General features: G+C 37.5%; 1 protein-coding gene across 3 annotated transcripts in view; it reads right to left on the bottom strand.

Annotated features, from left to right (window-relative positions):
• The window catches only part of SULT1B1 (sulfotransferase family 1B member 1), a 39,141-nt gene extending 18,047 nt beyond the window's left edge, over positions 1-21,094 (bottom strand). Inside the window, exons 1-3 of one of the 3 annotated variants that reach the window (XM_044268095.1) lie at positions 20,973-21,094; positions 5,135-5,321; positions 4,733-4,861 (exon numbers count right to left, since the gene is read on the bottom strand). In XM_044268095.1, the coding sequence (XP_044124030.1) occupies positions 4,733-4,861; positions 5,135-5,282 (277 nt within the window). In that variant the 5' untranslated portion in view covers positions 5,283-5,321; positions 20,973-21,094. Of the gene's footprint in view, positions 1-4,732; positions 4,862-5,134; positions 5,322-12,792; positions 13,042-20,972 lie in introns of those variants that run through there. The other 2 variants (XM_044268094.1, XM_044268093.1) reach the window with 2 other exon arrangements.
• Between the last annotated feature and the right edge of the window lie 2,429 nt (positions 21,095-23,523).

Raw genomic sequence — 23,523 nt, 5'->3', positions numbered from 1 at the left:
ACCAAACAAAATTCAATCAGGAAAATGTAGATCACCTGGCTTTGCCCACCCTATGAGATTATAGTCTATTTCCCCATGCTCTTTTTTTTGTTTGTTTGTTTTGGTTTGGGTTTTATTTGTTTTTCTGTTGTGGTTTCCAACCATTTTGGATTTGTCTAGGATGTATGTTATGATCAAAAGACAGGGTATCAGGTTGGATTTTAAAAAAAAAAAGATCCATCCATACGCTGTGTACAAGAGACTCATTTTAGACCTAAATACACTTCCAGACTGAAAGTGAGGGGATGGAGAACCATTTACCACACTCATGGATCTTAAAAGAAAGTTGGGGTAGCAATCCTCATATCAGACAAATTAGATTTTAAACCAAAGACTGTAGTAAGAGAGGTAGAGGGACACTATATCACATTTAAAGGGTCTGTCCAACACAAAGATCTAAAACTAACAATTGTAAATATTTATGTCCCTTACATGGGAGGAACCAATTATATAAGCCAATTAATAACCAAAGTAAAGATACACATTGAAAATAATACATTAATAGTAAGGGACTTCAACACCCCACTCACAGCAAAAGATAGATCATCTAAACAAAAGATCAATAAAGAAACAAGGTCTTTGAATGACACACTGGACCAGACGGACTTCACAGAGATATATAGAACATTCCATCCTAAAACAACAGAATACTCATTCTTCTCCAGTGCACATGGAACTTTCTCAAGAATAGATCACATAATGGGTCACAAATCAGGTCCCAACTGATACCAAAAGACTGAGATTATTCCCTGCATATTTTCAGAACATGATGCTTTGAAATTTGAACTCAATCACAAGAGGAAATTTGGAATTTCCTCTTGAATCTTAAAGAGCATCCTCCTAAAGAATGAATGGGTCACCCAGGAAATTAAATGAGAAGTTAAAAAATTCATGGAAACTAATGGGGATGAAAATACATCAGTTCAAAACCTCTGGGATACAGCAAAGGCAATCCTAAGAGGAAAGTACATGGCAATACAAGTCTTTCTCAAAAAATTAGAAAAACCCCAAATACACAAGCTAACCTTACACCTAAAGGACCTGGAGAGAGAGCAGCAAATAAAACCTAAACCCAGCAGAAGAGAAATAATAAAGATTAGAGCAGAAATCCAACAAAATAGAAACCAGAAGAATAGTAGAACAGATCAAAGAAACTAGAAGGTGTTTTTTTTTTTTTTTTGAAAGAATTAATAAGATCAATAAACCTCTGGCCAGACTTACCCAAAAGAAAAGAGAAAGGATCCAAATTAATAAAATCATGAATGAAAGGGGAGAGATCAAGACCTACACCAAGAAAATACAGACAATTTTAGGAGCATATTTTGAGTAAAACAGAGTAATAAACAACAAGGAAATTAGAGCAATAATCAAAAACTTCCCAAAAAACAAGAGTCCAGGGCCAGATGGCTTCTCGGGGGAATTATATCAAACATTTAAAGTAGAAATAATACCTATTTCTCCTGAGGCTATCTCAAAAATAGAAATGAAAGGAAAAGTTCCAATCTTAATCTATGAGGCTAGTATTGCCTTGATTCCCAAACCAGGCAAAGAGCCCATCAAAAAAGAGAATTACAGACCAATATTTCTGATGAACATGGATGCCAAAATTCTCACCAAGATACTAGCCAGTAGAATCCAACAGTACATTAAAAAGAATATTCATCATGACCAGTAGAATTTATTACTGGATTTCAAGGGTGGTTCAACATTCACAAATCAATTAACACGCTAGATCACATTAATTGTTAATAAAAGAAAAGCTAAGAACCATATGATCCTCTCAAATAATGCAGAAAAGACGTCCTTTTTTGATTAAAACTCTTCAGAATATAGGAATAAAGGGAATATATCTCAGTGTCATATTAGCCATCTATGAAAAACCCACAATGAATATCATTCTCAATGAGGGAAAACTGAGAGTTTTTCCCTTAAGGTCAGGAACATGACAGGGATGCCCACTCTCACCACTTTTGTTCAACATAGTACTAGAATCGCTAGCCTCAGTGATCAGACAATAAAAAGAAATAAAAGACATTCAAATTTGCAAAGAAGTCAAACCTCACTCTTCACAGATTTCATAATACTCTATATGGAAAACCCAAACAACTCCAGCCCAAAATTTCTAGAACCCATATGGAATTCAGCAATGTGGCAGGGTACAAAATCAATGCACAGAAATCAGTTCCATTTCTATACACCAACAATGTGACTGAAGAAAGAAAAATTAAGGAATCAATCCCATTTATAATTGCACCAAAAATCATAAGATACCTAGGAATAAAACTAACTAAAGAGGTAAAGGATCTGTACTCTAGAAACTATAGAACACTTATGAAAGAAGTTGAGGAAGAAAAAAGAAATGGAAAAACATTCCACGCTTGTGGATTGGAAGAATAAATATCGTGAAAATATTTATGTTGCCCAGAACAATCTTCAATGCAATCCTTATCAAAATACCATCAACATTTTTCACAGAGCTGAAACAAACCTAAAATTTATATAGAACCAGAAGAGATCATAGGAATACAAATAGCCAAAGGAATATTGAAAAAGAAAACCAAAGCTGGTGGAATCACAATGCCTGACTTCAAGCTATATTACAAAGCTGTGATCATTAAGACAGCTTGGTATTAGTACAAAAACAGACACATAGGTCAAAGGAATAGAATAGGGAACCCAGAAATGGACCCTCAACTCTATAGTCAACTAATCTTCAACAGAACAGGAAAGAATATCCAATGGAAAAAAGATAGTCTCTTCAATAAATGGTGCTGGGAAAATTGGGCAGTGACATGCAGAATAAAATTGGACCATTCTCTTACACCATACACAAAGATAAACTCAAAATAGATGAAAGACCTAAATATGAGACAGGAATCCATCAAAATCCTAGAGGAGAACATAGGCAGCAACCTCTGTGGCCTCAGCCAAGTAGCTTCTTACGAGACATGTGTCTAAAGGCAAGGGAAACAAAAGCAAAAATGAACTATTGGGACTCCATCAAAATAAAACACTTCTGAATGGCAAAAGAAATAGACAACAGAACTAAAAGGCAACCTATGGAATGGGAGAAGATATTTGCAAATGATACAACAGAGGAAGGTCTAGAATCCAAGATCTATAAAGAACTTCTCAAACTCAACACCTGAAAAACAAATAATCCAGTCAAGAAACAGGCAGAAGACATGAACAGATACTTCCCCAAAGAAGACATCCAAATGGCCAATAGACACTTGAAAAAATGCTCAACATCACTTGTCATCAGGGAAATACAAATCAAAGCCTCATTGTGATACCACCTTACACCAATAAGAATTAACAAGATATGGAAAACAAATGTTGGAGAGGATGTGGAGAAAGGGGAACCCTCTTATGCTGTTGGTGGAAATGCAAGCTGGAACAGCCACTCTGGAGGTTCCTCAAGAAGTTAAAAATAGAACTACTCTACCACCCAGCAATTACACTACTGGGTATTTACCCCAAAGATACAGATGTAGTGAAAAAAGGGCACCCCTGTGTTCATAGCAGTAATGTCCACAATAGCCAAACTGTGGAAGGAGCTAAGATGTCTTTGAACAGATGAATGGATAAAGATCTAGTTAATATATACAAAGGAATATTACTCAGTCATAGAGAGGATGAATACTTACCATTTACATCGATATGGACAGAACTAGAGGGTATTATGCTAAGTGAAATAAGTCAATCAGGAGCTCCAGGGGTGCAATCAGCTAACACTCTGTACTTATGATGAGGGAGCAGGAGGCTGGCTGAGGACAAAGCAAAAGCTGGCACCTTGCACCCCCTCTCCACCTGCTCCCCTCGGTAATATGTCCTCAGGTACCCCTGACCGCCATAAACGAGAGAAACAAATAGTTAACCTGCAGAGATCACAATCTTGCAAGACAGGAAATCTCCCAACTATCTTGATGTTAATGGCTTGCCAAAAGATAACATTGATCAATCCTAGAGACCTCCGTATTTGGCACCTTGTAGGCCCTCTTTAGCATATGAAACCTCCATGGAAACCTCCCTTTCCCTGACCTTCCCCCAATCACAGGGTACATAACCTGCCATCCCTCACAACCCGGGGCAGCTGCAGCTCTTCCTGCCCACGGGTCCTGTCCCTGTGCTTTAATAAACCACCATTTTGCACCAAAGATGTCTCAAGAATTCTGCACCAAAGATGTCTCAAGAATTCTTTCTTGGTCATCGGTTCCAGACCTCACCCCACTGAACCTCACCTGTGTTCTAGAACTTCATCACTTATACAAAATAAGTCAATCAGAGAAAGACAATTATCCTATGGTTTCATTCATATGTAGAATATAAGATACAGCACAGAGGATGATAGGGGAAGGGAGAGAAAACTGAATGGGAAGAAATCAGAGAGGGAAGAAACCAGGAGAGGCTCTTGACTCAGGGAAAGAAAACAGCGTTTCTGGAGGTGGGGTATGTGGGGGGATGGGATAATTGAATGATGGGCATTAAGGAGGACACCTGATGTGATGAGCACTGGGTGTTATAAGCAACTAATGAAACATTGAACACTAAAACGAGAAATATTGATGTAGTATATGTTGGCTAACTGAATTTAAATTAAAAAGAAAATTTGGCTTTGAATTTTAAAAAAATAAAAAATTTAAAAATAATAATATTATAAAATTATAATTCCCTAGTAGTTTAAAATTACCTGAAGTTCTTAGTCCAGGAACGGCCATTTCCAACATTGGCACTTTAACTGTTATAAAATCCCTCTTACATTTTTCAACATCTCCATTATTTAGAACCATGTCCACAATTTCACTAACCCAAGTGGTACCTGCGGTGAAAGGCAACAATTTTTAGAAACCATCACTTGAATGAGGGGGAGAGGGGAGTCCCTACAGGTAGTCTGCCATCTTAATACATTCTATTAGAAACTTAATTCTGCAATTTCCCTTTCTGTGTCCCAAATGCTCATTTTAAATATACTCAAAAGTATATGACTAGACTGGCTGATAGGAATATTAATTTTATTTAGGATGAAAATGATTTTGTAGAAAGGAAACAAAGACTGAAGCCAGATATGCCTCTGTCAGGCCACAAAACTCACCTGATTTGGGGTAAGTGGCTATCACGATGTCTTCCGGCCTGCTGTGGAACTGTTCAATCCTTTCCCAGTTGTTTGCAAAAGCACAGGTCATGGGATAGCCATGAATCACCTTCAGATTTTTTCTGAGGACATCTTTTGGGGAAATCATTTTGGTACCAGGTTGTACAAATACTTAATAGAATGTTTTCTGACAGTCCAATCATGGGAAAATAAAGAAGATCAAAATCAGAAACAGAATAACTAAGGCTGTTCTTAAGACACTGTTACTCAATGCAAGTGAAATTGGCCTTTAACACTCAGCATGCAGAGATCTAAATACAAAGGGCATTTTGTGGGTATAAAGTTGTAGATTACAAGAGCAGCAACTGGCTCAGTGACAAGGAGCACAAAGGTCTTTACTGGAACTTTTTTTACAGAAATGAAACTGCACATCTTAGAATTGAAAATCAGATTTTACAGAAATATGCTAAGAATTATCTGGACTTAAGGCAAAATAAACTACCATTCATCATTCCACTTCCGTTGTACTTCATTTTTCCTTTTTGGAAATCCATTGTCTTTGTTACCTTTTTTCTTCTATACAGAGTGATGAGGGAACAGAAGGCTGGCTGAGGACAAAGCAAAAGGCTGACACTTGCGACCTCCCCCCACCACCACTCCTGGGTGGGACATATGTGACATTCTTTTTTTTTTTTTTTTTAAAGATTTTTTATTTATTTATTTGACAGAGAGAGATCACAAGTAGGCAGAGAGGCAGGCAGAGAGAGAGAGAGGAGGAAGCAGGCTCCCCGCTGAGCAGAGAGCCCGATGCGGGACTCAATCCCAGGACCCTGAGATCGTGACCTCGAGCCCCGAAGGCAGCGGCTTAACCCACTGAGCCACCCAGGCGCCCCATATGTGACATTCTTTAGGAATCTCCCTCCCATCCTAATGTTAATACCTTGCTAGAGGGCAAAATGACCTTCCTAATGTCAAGGTCTCTGATATCCAGTATCTTTGTAGGTCCTCTTTAGCCTGTGAAAGTTCTATTGAAACCTCCCTTTTCCTTACTTCCCCCACCCCCAGGGGATATAACCAGCCACCCCTCACAACCCGGGGCAGCAGCTCCTCCTAACCACAGGTCCTGTCCCCCTGCTTTAATAAACCACCATTTGCACCAAAGATGTCTCAGGAATTCTTTCTTGGTCATCAGCTCCAAACCTCACCCCACCGAACCTCACCTATATTCTAGAACTTCATCATATAACACATTTGTTTTCCCTGCTTCTAAGATTTTCTTTTTCTTTTTTTTTTTTTTTTACTTGAGTGTAGTTGTCACACAATGTTACATTATTTCAACATAGGTGTACAACATAGTGATTCAACTTCTCTACACTTAGCTCTGCTCTCCACAGGTGTAGCTGCTATCTGTTAGTATACAACATTATTATAATATCACTGACTATATTCCCTATGCTGGGCCTTATATTCCCATGACTAAGATCACTGGTTTTTGCCAATAGAATTATCATCTGCATTAGTGTGGTCATTTTCACAAGGGGGGGGTGTGTTTGTGTGTGTGTGTGTGTGTGTGTGTGCATGTTTCAGATTTACTGAGCTTCTTGGAATTGTGGCTTTAAAGTCATGTCTTCAAATGATTTTTCTGTCTCTCTTTCCTTCTGGACCCCAGGCCACATATAGTTATTCAGAGCTCACTGATGCTCTAGTCCTTTTAAAAAATCCTTTTCTCTCTTTGTGTTTCATTTTGAATAACATCTATCATTGTGTCTTCATGTTCACTACTAACCTATTCTTCCTCAATGTGTTAACCCCACCCACTGCATGTTTACCTTAGACCTAGTTTCCCTCTCAGGATTATCATTTTGGAAACGATTATATTTTTGTTCTCAACTTTTCATGCATATTGAATACAGTTATAATTCCTGTCTTAAGTCCTTTATTTAATAATTCCATCATCGTGTTAGTTCTAGGTTGCTTTCTCAACTGAATACATTTTTTTAATTATTTTTTTTTCTGCCTCTTTGCATGCCTGATTATTTTTTATTGGATGCCTTGTCTTGTCTCCTCGAAGTGTGGCCTGGGAATTCCTTCAAGGCAATAATCTGGGGAAATCATATGGCTCAATTTTTGTTTGTTTGTTTGTTTCCTATCCACTATCTTTCATTTAGTTGCTTCATGCAAAAGGTGAATCTAGTTCCTGTTATTCGATCTTGCTTAGAAACTATGATGGTTAATTTTATGGATCAATTTCACTGCACCATGAGATGCCCATATACATTTGCTTAGGTATTATTCTGAGTATTTCTGTGAGGGTGTTTTTGGAAAACATTAATATTCAAATTGGTATATTGAGTAAATCAGATTGCCCTTCTTAAAATTGAAGGCCTGAATAGAACAAAAGGCTGATCCTCTCCCAAATAAGAGAGAATGCTTCTTTCCTGATGGTCTTTGAATTGTGACATCAGCCTATTTCCTGTCTTCCCAATGGAACTAAAACATGGACTTTTCCTAAGTCTTGTACCTGACAGCTTTCAAACTAAAACATCAAATCTCTTGGTTCTTAGACCTTCAGTCTCAGACTAGAACTAAATCATCAGCCGTGCAGGATCCCCAACTTGCCAACTTCTCCCGTTGGATCTTCAACCACATAAACCAGGTATAATAAAGATATAATAAATTCCTTTATACACACACACACATACACATATACACATATAATGTACATACATATATATAATAATATACATTATGTAATGTACATATGTATATATATAAAAATTGCTTTGCAAACTCTTTAACAATTATTCTAATCATAATCATACTAATAATACTAATTCTGAATTAGAATCTCATTGCTATGTCTTCCAAAATTTTTGAGTCATGGGAGGAAGCTCTATTATTATTCTCTATTCTCTAGAGAAACAGAAACAATATTACATATTATGTATGTACATGCATATATGTATACATATGTATGTATATGGAGAGAGAGAGAAAGAGAGAAAATTTATTATAAAGAATTGGCTTATTATGGCACCTGGGTGGCTCAGTGGGTTAAGCCACTGCCTTCGGCTCAGGTCATGATCTCAGGGTCCTGGGATCGAGTCCCACATCGGGCTCTCTGCTCAGCAGGGAGCCTGCTTCCCTCCCTCTCTCTCTGCCTGCCTCTCAGTCTACTTGTGATTTCTCTCTGTCAAATAAATAAATAAAATCTTTGAAAAAAAAAAAAAGAATTGGCTTATGTAATTATGAAGGCTGAAAATTCCCCAGATGTGTAGATGGCAAACTGGAATCCTCCGACTGCTAATGGTTTTGTTCTAATCTGAAAGTCAGCAAGTTGAAGACCCAAGAACAACCAATGGTTCAGTTTGAATGTGAAAGCAGAAAAAAACTGATGTCTCAGCTCAAAGTCAGACAAGATGAATTCTCCCCCATTCCCAGGAAGGTCAGCCTTTTTATTCTATTCAGGCTTTCAACTGATTGGATAAAACCTATTCACATTAGAAAGGGCAATTTGCTTTATTCAGTCTGCCAATTTAAATGTTAATCTCTTCCAGAAATACCCTCACAGACCTAGAATAATGTTTGGCCAAATACCTGGGCTCCCTGTGGCCCAATAAACTTGACACATAAAAAATTGACCATCATGGAGAATGACTCATTGTTTATTTTTTCCACTTCATCTCTACTGAACTTTGTAATTGAGACTTTGCTTTTACTACTATTTCTCATTTTACAACCCTCCTCTCAACACACATAGATTGTCAACATCCTAGAAACAGGAAGAAATGTAAAATGTAGAAGTTAAAGCATTCTTCATAATCTACTGTTCCATTTATTTCTGAGAATCTGTCAGTAAACAATAATACGTAATATATACTACATATGAATAGAGTTTGAGTTAATAACAATTTGAATTAGATAATATCTTAGATGAACTCTCATTACTGCTAGTAAAATAAGTATAACTGGACTTCAAAGATTGCCACCCAGAGGTTTTATCACATAAATATTTTGTAAGTAATTTGGTGATTTCAAAATTCCTTGAAGGTATTTTAAACAGTGATTGTACTTATTAAGCTTTCAATATTTACTTGTATAATGGGAGCTACAAACAAAATCACTAATTGAAAAACTAGGTGCTGCTTAAACTGTTATCCCTAAAATTAGTTTGTATAGAAAGAGGAATGTTTTTGATTAGGAAAATCTTGTTGATACAACAGCCTGGTATTTTAGAGGTAACTCTTCTACACATTCTCTAAAAAACATTCTAGAAGAAGAGAGAAATTTGGACAAAGATTTCATTTTACATTGTAAGATATGCATTGTAGAGCACAGTTTTATATCTTATAATTAATAGGAATGCACACAAAAATGTGTGTCTTTTTGTTTCCTCAGTAAAAGTTGTTATTAAACCATGGGTTTCTTTTTTTTTTTTTTTTTAATATTTTATTTATTTACTTGACACAGAGAGAGAGATCACAAGTAGGCAGAGCAGCAGGCAGAGATAGAGGGGGAGGCAGGCTCCTGGCCAAGCAAAGAGCCCAATGCAGGCTCGATCCCAGGACCCCGAGATCATGACCTGAGCTGAAGGCAGAGGCTTAACCCACTGAGCCACCCAGGTGTCCCAAACCACAGGTTTCTTTAAACATAAAGCATCTCATGCTAGAAAAACAGTAAAAATAGTTGAAATATTGCATCCTTTTTACTCCTCATAAAGTAAATGAGCTGGGTCCTTCAGAGGCTTGAAGAAGAACACATTGATGGAATAGCGGAGGCTCTGTGCAGGAAGACACACATAAATTTAGAGCAGGCAAGTTTCTGAAGTGAGATGCTGATGAAAGCTGAGTGGCCAGGACATTTTAGGAAAATTATATTAAATATTCCATATTAAATGTTTGCCTTCTGTATGCTTCTTAATTATCTTCTGTTTTGCGGTGAATGTCTCGTTGCCTTAGCCGTTCCTTGCTAGCGCAAGGGCAGAGTCTAGTAAAAGAAATTCTCCAGCATGAGTTACTATGGAATATTTCAGCAGCCTCAGGAAGGAAACAAATAATGTGGTCGGTCAGGAACCCAGCAGAAGCAGGAGGTGGAAAGAAGTGAAACTGAGTCTGTAAGCTCTGTACTTCTAATAAAGTAGATGTTGGATGAACTGAATGAGTGAATGATTGAACCTGCATATCCCACTCAGAATCTTCTAAGATCTTGGGGACAGTGTTACCTCCCAGCTTGGATATATATGTGTGTGTGTGTGTGTGTGTGTGTGTGTGCGCGCTACCCACTCTGATGTATGGATGAGGGACAGCAGAAGTCAGCATAGTATATTTGGATATTAGATTGAGTTATATACAATAAATGAAACAATTTTCCTTGAAACGTTTTGTTCTACTAATTTTTTAACTGTTTCTTCCCAGATTATATAAACATAAATATTGATCCCAAATATCATTTGAATGCTTTTATATTCTGAATTAATTGAAGAAAATAAATGAGGCTCTCTTTTTCTTCTTTGGCTCCAGGATAAAAAATTCAGTAGTGATATAATTGCACTAAACAGCTCTTACTCTACATACAGATTATTAGGGGAAAGCAAATAAATACAGAGCACACAGTTTCCATTTTTATACTGTCTGCTATAAATCATGTGGACAGATTTGTTCCCCATTTAGTGGATAGTTAACGTTATTTTATATATTTATAATATCATTCCTGGGTCCATTCATGTCTTCACTCATCCTTTTTCATTTCTTTATTAATTTTGACTTATTTGTACTCTTGCTTTATATTTATATAATCAGTTCACAATTGCTATTCAAATACAGTTCATGTACAATCACCATGTACTATTGGAATTACTTGAGAGCTTGTTAGAAAGGCAACATCTCAGGCCCCAATCTAGAATCAGAATTTACATTTTAACAAAGTCCCCAAGTAATTGCCATGCTCAAGAAAAGTGGAAAGCATGACTTAATAAACCACTTTTCATCTACTCTTTAACAATGTAGGGTATATATAAATGATTTATCAAAATGAATTAATGTCTTCTAGAAAATAAGTTGTATTGACTGGGCTACCCACTCTGATGATAAGTCTTACTTTCACCTTGTGGATAAGATTAAGGAACAAGTTCAGAGTCTGCTCAAAGGCACACAAGTGTGTGGCAACTAGAAATAGACCAGTTTCCCAGCTCTGAGCCACTTGGTCATAGGGCAAATCTACCATGTGTGGGATTGCGCCAGAGTCAAAGTGTCTGGGATTTTCTCTTATCAAATTAGGGTGTTCACAATTTGTAAGGAAATTTTACTTTGACAAAGCAAACTTCCTTGAACAAAAACCTCAAGCTTTTCATGCTGCAAAAATGTTGTCAGAGAAGCATGGATATGAGTAACACGATGAAAATAAGGCAGCTGATTCTGAATACATCCTAGTCACATCTGGGAAGTGGGTGTAACCAATTCAGGAATCTAGAAGCAGTAGTCCTGATGTGCACTTGTCCTGACCCATAGATGATGAGTTCAGAATTACATGGGGAGACAGATGCAGACATAACTAATGTCACTGAGCCAGAAACCTTGCAAGATGGTTTATGAGGGACACTTAAAATTATAAATATTAGTTTATATATATCTTTTGAATCCTACCCCAAACTGAGAGTTTTATGTGGTTATATATGATAGACTACATGACACCACAGGTCTTCCTAGTTGAGTGATAGGCTGAAAATTATAATGTCTAGAATTGGCTTCTAAAAAGATCAATGGTTAAAAAAAAGAAGAAGAAAGAAAGAAAGAAAGAGAGAGAGAGAAAAAAATGAAAACACCCCTCTTAGGAAAAACTAAAGGAGATACCTGGCATTAAAACCAAATGGTTGGGATACCTGGCTGGCTCAGGCACTTAAGGGTCTGCCTTCGGCTCAGGTCATGAACCCAGAGTCCTGGGATCTAGGCCCCTATCTAGCTCTCTGCTCTGTGGGGAGTCTGTTTCTCCCTCTGCCCCGGCCCTGCTTATGCATGCCTTCTATCTCTCTCTTTCCCTTTCTCTCCCTGTCTCTCCAATAAATAAACAGAATCTTTAAAAATTTTTTAAAATAAAAATAAGTAAAAAAATAAAACAGAATGGTACTTTTCATGAGAAAAGAATATCTTTTAAAAGATTTTATTTGTTTATTTGACCGAGAGAGACAATCAAGAGAGGGAACACAAGCAGGAGAGGGAGAAGCAGGCTCCCCCCAGAGCACGGAGCCCCATGATGTGAGGCTCTATCCCAGGACTCTGGGATCTTGACCTGAGCCGAAGGCAGACCCTTAATGACTGAGCCACCCAGGCACTCCGAGAAAAGAATATTTCTTCCATTTTTTTCACTCTAATGAAGTCCAGTTTTATTCCTTTATGAGCCTTATAGTTTCATAAGAAGACCCCCAGTCCTGATATGCTTCAGAAAAGTCAGCTGAACCTAGGAAAATGAAAGTGATCACGGAAAGCCCGATAGATTGTGCACAGCATAAACAATACTGAGTTTCCTGTGGGAAAATTGGAATTAGGCAAAAGCATTTAAATCGTAAGCTTGTGTTCAAAACTGAAATCACTCGAGAAGCCCAAATGTCCTGCAGATGCCAGACAAAAACTTCAATAAAAGAGATTTTAAAAAGCAAAATCTACCTCACCCTTCAGTCTCCTTTTTCAGTTTTCGTTTTCAGCCAGTGGTGCTGGTGCTGGCAAGAACCCCGGGAGCTGGTGGGAGTCCCTGGAAAGCAGGGCCAGGGGAGACTGGGGAGGCTCACTTCTGTCACCAGGAGAAAAGTCAGTCCAGGATTTGATTTGAGAGTAGTAATCAGTGACTTTACAGACAGTTAAGATATAAAAAGGTAGAGCTAGACACACATGCACACGCATAGAGGCACGTACTGCTGTTTCAACAGCTGGCGGAGCCAGGAAGCCCTGAGAAGGAAATGGATCAGGGTGGTGGCCCCAAGTAAGCACACTCAGAGCGCCTGGATTTGACGGTTTCCTCGGGGTTGCAGAGAGTCTGAGATGCATAGGGGAAGTATCTGAAGCATCCATGTACGGAAGCCGGCTGCTTCTCTGCAGTTGATAAGGATGTCTTCTAACAATTTTGACTGTGATGAAAAGTCACTGGGTGTGTGAGCGTGTTTGTGTGTGTTCACGTGGAAGAAACCTGAGTATCCAATGTCCTGGAAAGGGGAAATATATACAAATATTTACTAAAGATAATACTAAACAATTTCAGCAAGCAGAAACAGGGTAGAACTGATGGTTTCTGACACTTTAATCATTTCTACAATCTCTCAGTAATTTTTTTTTTTTTTTTTGTATGCTGAGTCCCATATACACGAAGAAGGATGAAACAAGAAGCTTGTGTATGGAGGGGAAGAAATTTTGCCCCAGAAATATGCTCCTGTTCTCTAACCCCTGTTATCCGAGCCTCCCTGTGAGATTCTCTCATGGTCTAGTTGCTGTAATCAACCCTTTAGGTAAGGGCCCTTAACAAGACAGATACAGCTAAAGCCACCAAGGTCTTGCTGTGGAGCTTATACCTATGCAGAACTGGGAAATAAAAAAAAACCCAGAAGGAAACTAGCACGTCCTTTAAGACCCTCCATTTTACTTACAGATATTTAAGGAGATTTTAAAAATGTGTTTATGTCTTTAAAATATGTTGCCAGCAGATTCCCAGTTTTCTTTGAGAGCTGGTGTTGTTTCATTTTTGGTTTGTGTGGAGGGTAGGAGTGTGTGAGAGAACAGGGAGAGAAATGTTTATGTGCATGGGGTGTCGGTACACAAATCTGGACAACATCAAGATTGAGCCTAGTAATGCTAGGCTGGCTCTCTTTGGGGATTCAGAATTGCTAATTTTTCCGAGATAGTCTCTGAGCTAGTTCGTCCATTTTTTGTATGATTTTATGATTCTGCAAACTAAGGCTGGATTTTTTTGTTTCCTTTTGATGACACATAAAGCCCATAAATCCAATGACTCCCTCAGATCACCTGCCCTTCCTGCCAGGCTTCATGCAATCAAATGACACGTTCCAAAAACACAGGATCAACACAGTTCTTCCGTTTGCAGCAGTGGGCCACCAACACCAAATCTCATGTTATTGTATTTTCAATTAGGTATATAGATCCATGACTGAAAATGAATTATTGCTGTTAAAAAACAATTACATAGGCAAGATAATAATGGACATCAAGACTGCCTGGAATCAGGCAAAATTTAGAGAACTGTGGAATCATACCTCAGGAATTATAGGAATTATACCTTCATTTCTTAAATAAACTTCTCAGTGAAAGAGATGATTACGGTATAGCAGCTGCTCTTAGTGAAGCTATGGAAAACAACATCAGGTACATTGAAAGCCGTAGGACGACCAAGAGGGTGGTCTACGGAACCAGACTCCCTGCGCTTTAAATCTCCAGCTCGGTAATCCACAGCTTTATGAATAAGGCCACAGTTCTCAACCACTCTCTGCGCTTCCATTGTCCCATTGGGATGGAGAATGCCATCTTATTTAGCTTTAATTATGGAAAAATACATATCACATAAAGTTTACTCTCTTAACTGTATTTATTTATTTATTTATGAGAGAGAGAATGAGAAAGAGAGGAGGGGCAGAGGGAGAGCAAGAGAGAGTCTCAAGCAGGCTTCATGCCCGGGGCTTGATCTCATGACCCTGAAATCATGATCTGAGCCAAATCCAAGATTCTGACACCAAAACGACTGAGCCACTGAGACACCCCTTATCATTTTTAAAGGTGCAGTTCAGTAGTACTAAGTATATTCACATTCCAATGTAGCCAATGTCTAGAACATTTTTTATCTTACAATACTGAAACCATACCCATAAAAATATAGTTCTCCAATTCCCCTTCCCCAAACCTCTGGACGACTCTTCATTCTGTTTCTATGAATTTGACTACTTTAGGTATTTCATGTGAGTGGAATCAAACAATACTTGTTTTCTTGTGATTGACTTAAATTACTTTGTACAATGTGCTCAAAGTTCATTTATGTTGTAGCATGTGTCAGAACTCTCTTCCTTATTAAAGCTGAATAATATTCCATTATATGTACAAATCCCACTTTGCTTATTGAGTTATCCATCGACGAACACTTGGTCTGCTTTTGTCTTTTGCTTGTTACGAATAATGTTACAATAAATATGGGGTGCAAATTTTTCTTTGAAATTCTGTTTTCAATTCTTTCAGATATATATAGAATTGCTGGATCATATGGTGATAAATATTTAAAAGTTTTTGAGGAGCCACCAGACTATTTGCAGTAATATCTGTACCATTTTACATTTCCACTAGCAATGCACAAAGGTTCTAATTTCTCTATGTAGTTCTTCTGATTATTAAATGAGTTAGTATAAACAACATGCTTAGAATCAATCCTGGCAATGGCATCTTTCCAAAAAACTTTATTATTATTAACATGCTTGTTAAAAATTCAGCATTTATTATTACAGAGATACAAATGAGTTATAACCTTGGCATCTGTCCTGTCAGAAGTTTCTAAATAATACCTAATATAATCATACTATCGGCAGCATATAAAATCCAATCATATGAAGTAAAGGGAAAAAAATCACCTGAATTTTTGTAATTTTAAGATAATTCAGGCTTAGCATCAATACAAGAAAAAACAAATTCTAAAAGAAAAAATTAGAAGTTGCTTAAGTATTACTTGAAGTCCACATTAGAATTATCTTGTGAGTTTACACATCCTAGGTTTATAAGGGAATGACGATGTTATGTGCTGTAGACATGGACCATGCTGTCGGCACAGCAAAGAGAAAGGTGTGTCAATTACCTTAGTCTGTTGTGTCAAATACATGAGAAGAAAAGAGTACTGGTAAAGAAACTTTCCATATAATAATTAGGCTTTTGTTATTCTTGTTTGTATGTTTGTTTTCATTAAAAGTGTACAAACTAATAAGTGTGTGTGTACATTCGCCTGATGTAATGAGGTTTTGTAGAGAAACCAGACTCTGAGTGGGAGCTTTCATCAAAACCACATGCACAGGGTGCCTGGGTGGCTCAGTGGGTTGAGTCTCTGCCTTCGGCTCAGATCTTGATCTCAGGGGCCTGGGATCAAGTCCCGCATCGGGCTCTCTGCTCAGCAGGGAGCCTGCTTCCCCCTCTCTCTTTGCCTGCCTCTCTGCCTACTTGTGATCTCTCTCTGTCAAACAAGATAAATAAATAAATCTTTAAAAAAAAAAAAAACCAAACACATGTACTCGGCAACAATATCCATTGCATGTCCTACTTCTCATGGTTGCTCTATAATGACAAAACCATTGACACTGTATGGCACTGATGTTCATCTGGTAAGGTTTCTGTATTTGGGTTGAATTCTCAGTCGTTTGGTTTTGTTTCTACACACAAAAATAATGTTCCAACAAAGAACAGTACATTAATTTGTCTTTACAAAGCATGTTTATTGAACTTTTATTTATTATTTATTTTTTAAAGAATAAAATCTCAATCACCTGCTACAATACAAATCTAAATTTTTTTGTTTGGTTATTTTGTATGGGAAAAAGTAATGCAAAACAAATCAAATTACTCATTTGGAAGAAAACTGTGGAAGCTAGGAGAAGTTTCAGATTAAATATAGAATAAAATAAATCATTTGCCTAGGGTGCTACAAATACTGGGTAACAAATCGGCTTCAGAAAACAACTTAATGACATCCAAGTCATGTGGGCTTAAGTAATAGAGATGGTAGAGAGATTAAGAAAGGTTTGTGAAGGGCGCCTGGGTGGCTCAGTGGGTTAAGCCGCTGCCTCTGGCTCGGGTTGTGATCCCAGGGTCCTGGGATCGAGTCCCGCATCGGGCTCTCTGCTCAGCAGGGAGCCTGCTTCCTCCTCTCTCTCTCTGCCTGCCTCTCTGCCTACTTGTAATCTTTCTCTGTCAAATAAATAAATAAAATCTTAAAAAAAAAAAGAGAAAGGTTTGTGAAAAGATTCACAATGAATGTATTCCTTTTTCCTTGAAATTGGTCCTGTGTGCACATCAACCATTTTAAACAGAAGTGTTTGAGTTTAGATTCTTTCACTGCCACTGCCCAATAAAATAAGTAAATAAGTAAATAAGTAAATTCTATAAGGTGTTATAAATATTAAGAAATTCGTTTAAGGCAGGTGGAAAGAAAAAAATTTGAGAGGCACTTAACATTGTATAATATTTGCTTTTTTCTATTAATGGAAATAATATTTGCATATTGCAAAAGAATTCTAGAAGATACAGAAAATATGGTCTTAACTTTGTTCTAAATTTCACCTACAGAAACAATCACTATTAATATTGGGGTATTTAAAGACTATTCTAAAAACCTAAGGATTTTAGAATAGTCTTTAAATTGCCCCCCAGAAATGAAATTATTTTATACATAACAGATTAAGCTGAATTTAATTTTTTTTTTTATAAGAGAGACACAGGTCTCCATCTCAGGACCCTGAGATCATGACCTGAGCTGAAATCAAGAGTGAGTTTCTTAACTGACTGAGCCATCTAGGCACCCTGAGTTTTACTATTAAGAAAAATTATTTCCTCAGAACCATTTTTGGAAACAGAATTTTTGTTTGTTTGTTTGTTTTTAAGATTTTATTTATTTATTTGGCAGAGAGAGAGAGAAAGATCACAAGTAGGCAGAGAGGCAGGCAGAGGATGGAGGGGGAAGCAAGGCTCCCTGCTGAGCAGAGATTTCCCAGTACCCTGAGATCCCAGTGTGGGATCCCAGTACCCTGAGATCATGACCTGAAGGCAGAGCTTCTGGAAGAAGCTTCAGAGGCTTCCAGAAGAAGCCAAAAGGTGCCCACTGAGCCACCCAGGCATCCCTAGAGGCAGAATTGTTAATCAAAGTAGGTACTTTGTAAAATTCATACTAATTTAAATACTCATTGGCGGAATACCAATGCACCTTTTATCTATCTTAATGACCAACATTTAAAGTGGCAAAACTTTATAGAATTATATAATCTTTTAGGCAAAAATCGTCAGTCATCTCATTGTTTTAGTTGGCATTTCGTTACTTATATCATAGTTGACTTTTTTTTTAGGCTATCCTGATTTAAAGTTGTTTTTAAGGGGGTAGGCAAACTTATACATTTTTTCCCATTTTTCTACTAAAATATATATGTTCTAATCATTTTAAGATCTCTTTACATTTTAGGGACAGTAATCATTTTTCTTCCATAAATAGAACAAATATTTCCCAAACTTGTCATTTTAATTCTATTTCTTTTCTTGAGGAATTGTGGCATGCAATTTACCTTTGCATAATACCTTAGTGTTTATTAATATATTGCAGTTTTTATTACATATATTATAAGAAGGTAAGTTCCTTGAAGACAAAGAATACGTCATGCTTTTAAAAATTGCATATGCAAAGCAATTACAAAGAAATGTTGAATTCATGCTTGCTTTTTATATCACCATTGGTAAGGAAAAAAACCTTTTTCAAAAAATTATTTATTTGTTTGTTTGTTTATGGAAAAGAGTCTCTAAGTTGTAGCCACACATGCTTATAATGACTGCAGTGGATGGTGTTCTTTACTGCATATTTTAAAAAATAATATTCTCCAATTGTGAACCTAGTAATACTGAATAAATGTCATAAATTTTTAATTTTTAAATTTTTTTGAAGATTTTATTATCCCTGCTGAGCAGGAAGCCCCCCAGGTGTCACAGGTTTAGATCCAGGACCCTGAGGTTATAACTTGGGCCCAAAGCAGATGCTAAACTGACTGAGCCATCTAGGTGTCCTAAATTTTTGAAGGAGCAACCTCAAAAATGAGAAGTGAGAGGCAATGTTAGAACTGGAAATGCTGGGGTGCCTGGGTGGCTCAGTGGGTTAAGCCTCTGCCTTCAGTTCAAGTCATGATCTTGGAGTCCTGGGATCAAGCCCCGCATCGGGCTCTCTGCTCAGCGTGGAGCCTGCTTCCCCCTCTCTCTCTGCCTGCCTACTTGTGATCTCGCTCTCTCTCTCTCTGTGAAATAAATAAAATCTTAAAAAAAAAAAACTAGAAATGCTATTTTTGTGATCCTTAGCTCAGATTATGTTGTTTTTCCTAGTTTCCTTTTAAATTTTGACCACTTTTGTTTTTATTTTCCTGATATGAGTACAGTTTAATATTCTAATATCTATCTATGTTCTTCAATTTCCTTGTTTTTATACCAGTGGTTTCTACACGTATATTTTTCTCAATTACCCCTCTTACAAATGCGTGAATCAAAAGGAGAAGCCAATCTTTTGGGAAATTTTTGCTTCCCTGTAAATTCTTGGGCATAGAGCCATTGTTTTCCTTCCATGATAGAAATAATTGTAAGAGTCACTTCCTTGAAATTCCTTGTGTCATCATAGTCATCCACCTGAGAAGGCAGATATTAGGATGGAGGTGAATCTACTTCCCTCTCTGAAGGCAGGTTACACTGACATGTGTCACCAAAATGCTTTCTCCTCACTTCCCTCTTCAGAACTGGAGAAGTCCCTCATCTGAATATTGACATCCCTGTATACCTTAGTCATCTTTAATGAGCAAGAAGAATGATAGCAGTGAAGGCCATTATTGGATAAGAAATATCTACAAGAAATAAAAATTATTGACATTGCGAATTAAGTGGAAATATCCAAAAGTGTGTTGACAGAATCTGAATCTTCTTTCTTTAGATGTCTTCAAAAGCAAGGGCATCCACTTGTCTAATACCATTCAAAGTTCTTTGATGATAGCAAAACCTGGAGTTCAACTCCAGGTTTTAGAGTATGAAGAGTATACTCTTCATAAACTAATTGTCTTTCAAGGTTGTACTTAGGGACACCAGGTTGAGAAATGCAATATGAATGACTTGGAATTGTAGAGTGCACAACATACACAACTGTACTTGCTGGTGCTATACACTAGCACTAATCCCGACCTTTAGAATGGACTTGTTAAATGTCTTGATGAATGAAAGGCTTTTAGATTTATGTTAATAACCATAGTTAGATGATATATTAATAGAAATTTTTTGTCCTAAATACAGGAAGTAGATTAATTTTACTTAGACAATTGTGTTTAGTAAATACTAGCGTGTAATTAATCTCATAATTATTTTTATCTCTAATTGCTAATTTGGCCCAAAGTCCAAGTAATCAGCCTTCAATGAGAACATAGTACAGTGATGAGATCATGAACTTCTGTATCTGAAAGGTAAACAAGTTCAAATTCTTCCACTTACTTGTCGCTTATTGGCTAAACTCTACTGAAACCAAAATGAGCACAGAAGTAAATTCTCATATATAACTGCTACCAATCAAATATATATTATATTCTTCCTCAAGAAGGGCTGTTTTCTGGTTAGGCAAGACAAGGTTCTTGGGGCTGTGTGTGGGGGTATGTATCCTTTCTTTTTTCTTTCTCATTGTTAGTAAAAGTGATTTTACAGAACGATAGAGTGTGAATGACTCAGCACCAAAAGTTGCAATCTTGGGTGTTAGAGCAGTGTTCACTTTTTTAGGTGCCAAAGAGAAAATCCCAGTTTGACAGCTGTGGTTTTTGTATATCACTCTGGCCTTCTCTTGCCCCCAGAGAAGGAAATAAGAAAACTTCCTAACTGATGTCTGCTCTTCTTCCCATTTAACCACAACCCCCACACTCCTCTCCCACCCCAACACACACACTCCCTTTCTGGGCAGAAAGGGAGGATAAAACAGATGCTTTCCTAGGAACGAGGCCAACACACACACAGTCTGACTCACAAACACGCAAGGAGCGTAATCCTGCTCTTGTTCATCATAATGTTAAAGGGCTTGATTCAAAGACCTTCCCTCCTCTTACCCCAAGTAAATGAAGAAGCAAGTAAAAACACAGGTCGACTCTTTCTTTCCTTTAGCAGAAAGGTGAGCAGCTGCCTCCTCTGTCCATGCTTCTGCCTGTGGTTTCCATTTCCTGGAAAAGAAACAACAAAAGCTCCCTGAAGGAAGTGAGGTTTTGGCCTGAGACCTCATAGCTATCTCAGCAAAACATGGAAATGATATGTCCTGTTAACATTTAACTTGCACTTTAATATCTCAACCTTTGCCCCATGACTTCTCCCTCTCTGATCTCTAAAACTTTGTAGACACCTGCCCCATATCACAATTCTGTCCACCCAAGGCCTCAGAAAATCTGTAGTTGGGCAAGATTTCCTACTGAAGACGTTGCTTGGTATAAGTTCTTTAAAAAATGGATATTTAATAAGTTGTCTTTCTGATTAAGTAGTTTTTTGGACATACATCAACAACCAAGTCAAAAATACTATAAAACCAATTTTTAAAGATATTTTCAGAAATTATAATCTCATAGCTGAACAAGTTCTTAGAATAGTTTTCTGATGTCTCTTAATCACCTACATTCTAGATTTTTTACTCAAATTGCTTTTGCAAATAATTGCCATCATTTACTGCTTTAGAAAAAGTTGTATTCTGAATGCTTTTAGGAATTTTAACTCTTATAACTCAATGAGGTAAACATATCAAAGAGTAACTAGTCTAAGATGTTTTCTTTATATCTATTTGAAATATAAAACAAATGGTTGTTTTAATTTTACCTTCATGAAATAAAATGTGTTTTTTCTTTAAAAAAGTGTAATACTAAAATTTTCATTTTGCTTTTGGTAAACTCAAGGTGTTACTGTATCTTATAGTTATTGGCCTTTCCAAAGTTCAGATTCATTTGTTAACTGTGAGGACTTTTATGGTTTTGTATATTTCTAAATAAATAAAGAACTTAATGTCATATCACTTGACTATAGTATATTAATTGATGTAGCAGTTTGAATATACACCCTATAAATACCTCACTGTTAGAATAATAAAGAAATTTAACCAAGAAGTAAACAAAAGAGTGATTCAAACTTCTGTAAATATATATGACTCATGTATTTGCTATTCCTGGCATTATTTTTTAACTTTTCCTAAAGAACTATAACTCTCTGAGACAGCCTGACTATACTGAAAATCTGTAAGGGGTAAAGGTGAAGAAACTATAGAATGTGTATTATAACTCACACCCTCACCTCATTCACATTGTGTGTCTTTTGTCTGGGATATAATCTGTTTTGTTGTGTCATGACTGCATTTTTTTTTTTTAAGATTTTATATATTTATGTGACAGACAGAGATCACAAGCAGGCAGGGAGGCAGGCAGAGAGAGAGGAGGAAGCAGGCTCCCTGCTGAGCAGAGAGCCCAATGCGGGGTTCAATCCCAGGACCCTGGGATCATGACCTGAGCCGAAGGCAGGGGCTTTAACCCACTGAACCACCCCAAGGGCCCCTGCCTGCATTTTTAAATCCACTTCACCGCTGCACCTGGGTGGCACAGTTGGTTAAGCTTTGGACTCTTGATTTCAGGTCAGGTCATGATCTCAGGGTTGTGGGCTTGGGCCCCATGTCAGGCTCCATGCTCAGTGTGGAGTCTGCTTGAGATTTCTCCCCCTCTGCCTCTTCCCCTGATCTCTGTCACAAATAAATAAAATAAATCTTGCCTGAGTGGCTCAGTGGGTTGGGCCGCTGCCTTTGGCTCGGGTCATGATCTCAGGGTCCTGGGATCGAGTCCCGCATCGGGCTCTCTGCTCCGCGGGGAGCCTGCTTCCTCCTCTCTCTCTCTGTGCCTGCTTGTGATCTCTCTCTGTCAAATAAATAAAATAAAATCTTAAAAAAAAAAAATTAAAAAAATATTCCATTCACTATCTGGTCTGCACCATTTTCAGCCAGTTAAGATAGATATTCAGAGCTGAAGGTCAGAACTAAAGGTTTAACCTGGTCTCTGTCACTTTGTTATCAGGATGGCCTGAGAAATATTCCTTAATTTGTCTAGTGCCAATTTTTTAAGTTATAAAGCACTAACTGGTCAGAATGACGTAGGATTGTGTAGCAAAACAGAATTGCCTAGGTTCAAATACCATTTCTGCTATTGGACTTTAGGAAAGCTACATACCATTGCTATATTTCAGTCCTGTCTTATATAAAAAGGGGACAATACTGTACTAAATTCATAAAGACAATGTGCAAATTTCAAAAAGTGTTTGTAAAGTGCTTCATACCATGCTCCAATGGTAGGCGCCACTAAGTGAGTATGAACTTGAATCATCATTCTTCCTGCATTCACTTTTTAATTCAATAGCAGGATGGGCTGGAGCAATGGATATGACTTACGAGCAGCGACTAGAGCGAAATGAGCAATTTCACTGGATTTTTAATAAGCCAGAGGCAGTTCTGCTCAGAGTTTTATCCACCACGGGAATAATTTCATTCGCATGGAATTGCCATCCACAGCCGGCTTCCCTCTCAACTCTGCTAAATCTACTTTGCTTTAGAGGGCAGCCCCTAGAAATTATGTTTGGGGTTTT

Source organism: Neovison vison, chromosome 11 (assembly GCF_020171115.1).
Source record: "Neovison vison isolate M4711 chromosome 11, ASM_NN_V1, whole genome shotgun sequence".
NCBI lineage: Eukaryota > Metazoa > Chordata > Mammalia > Carnivora > Mustelidae > Neogale > Neogale vison.
Note: the sequence above shows the minus strand (reverse complement) of the source record. Positions and strands in the feature narration are given on the sequence as shown.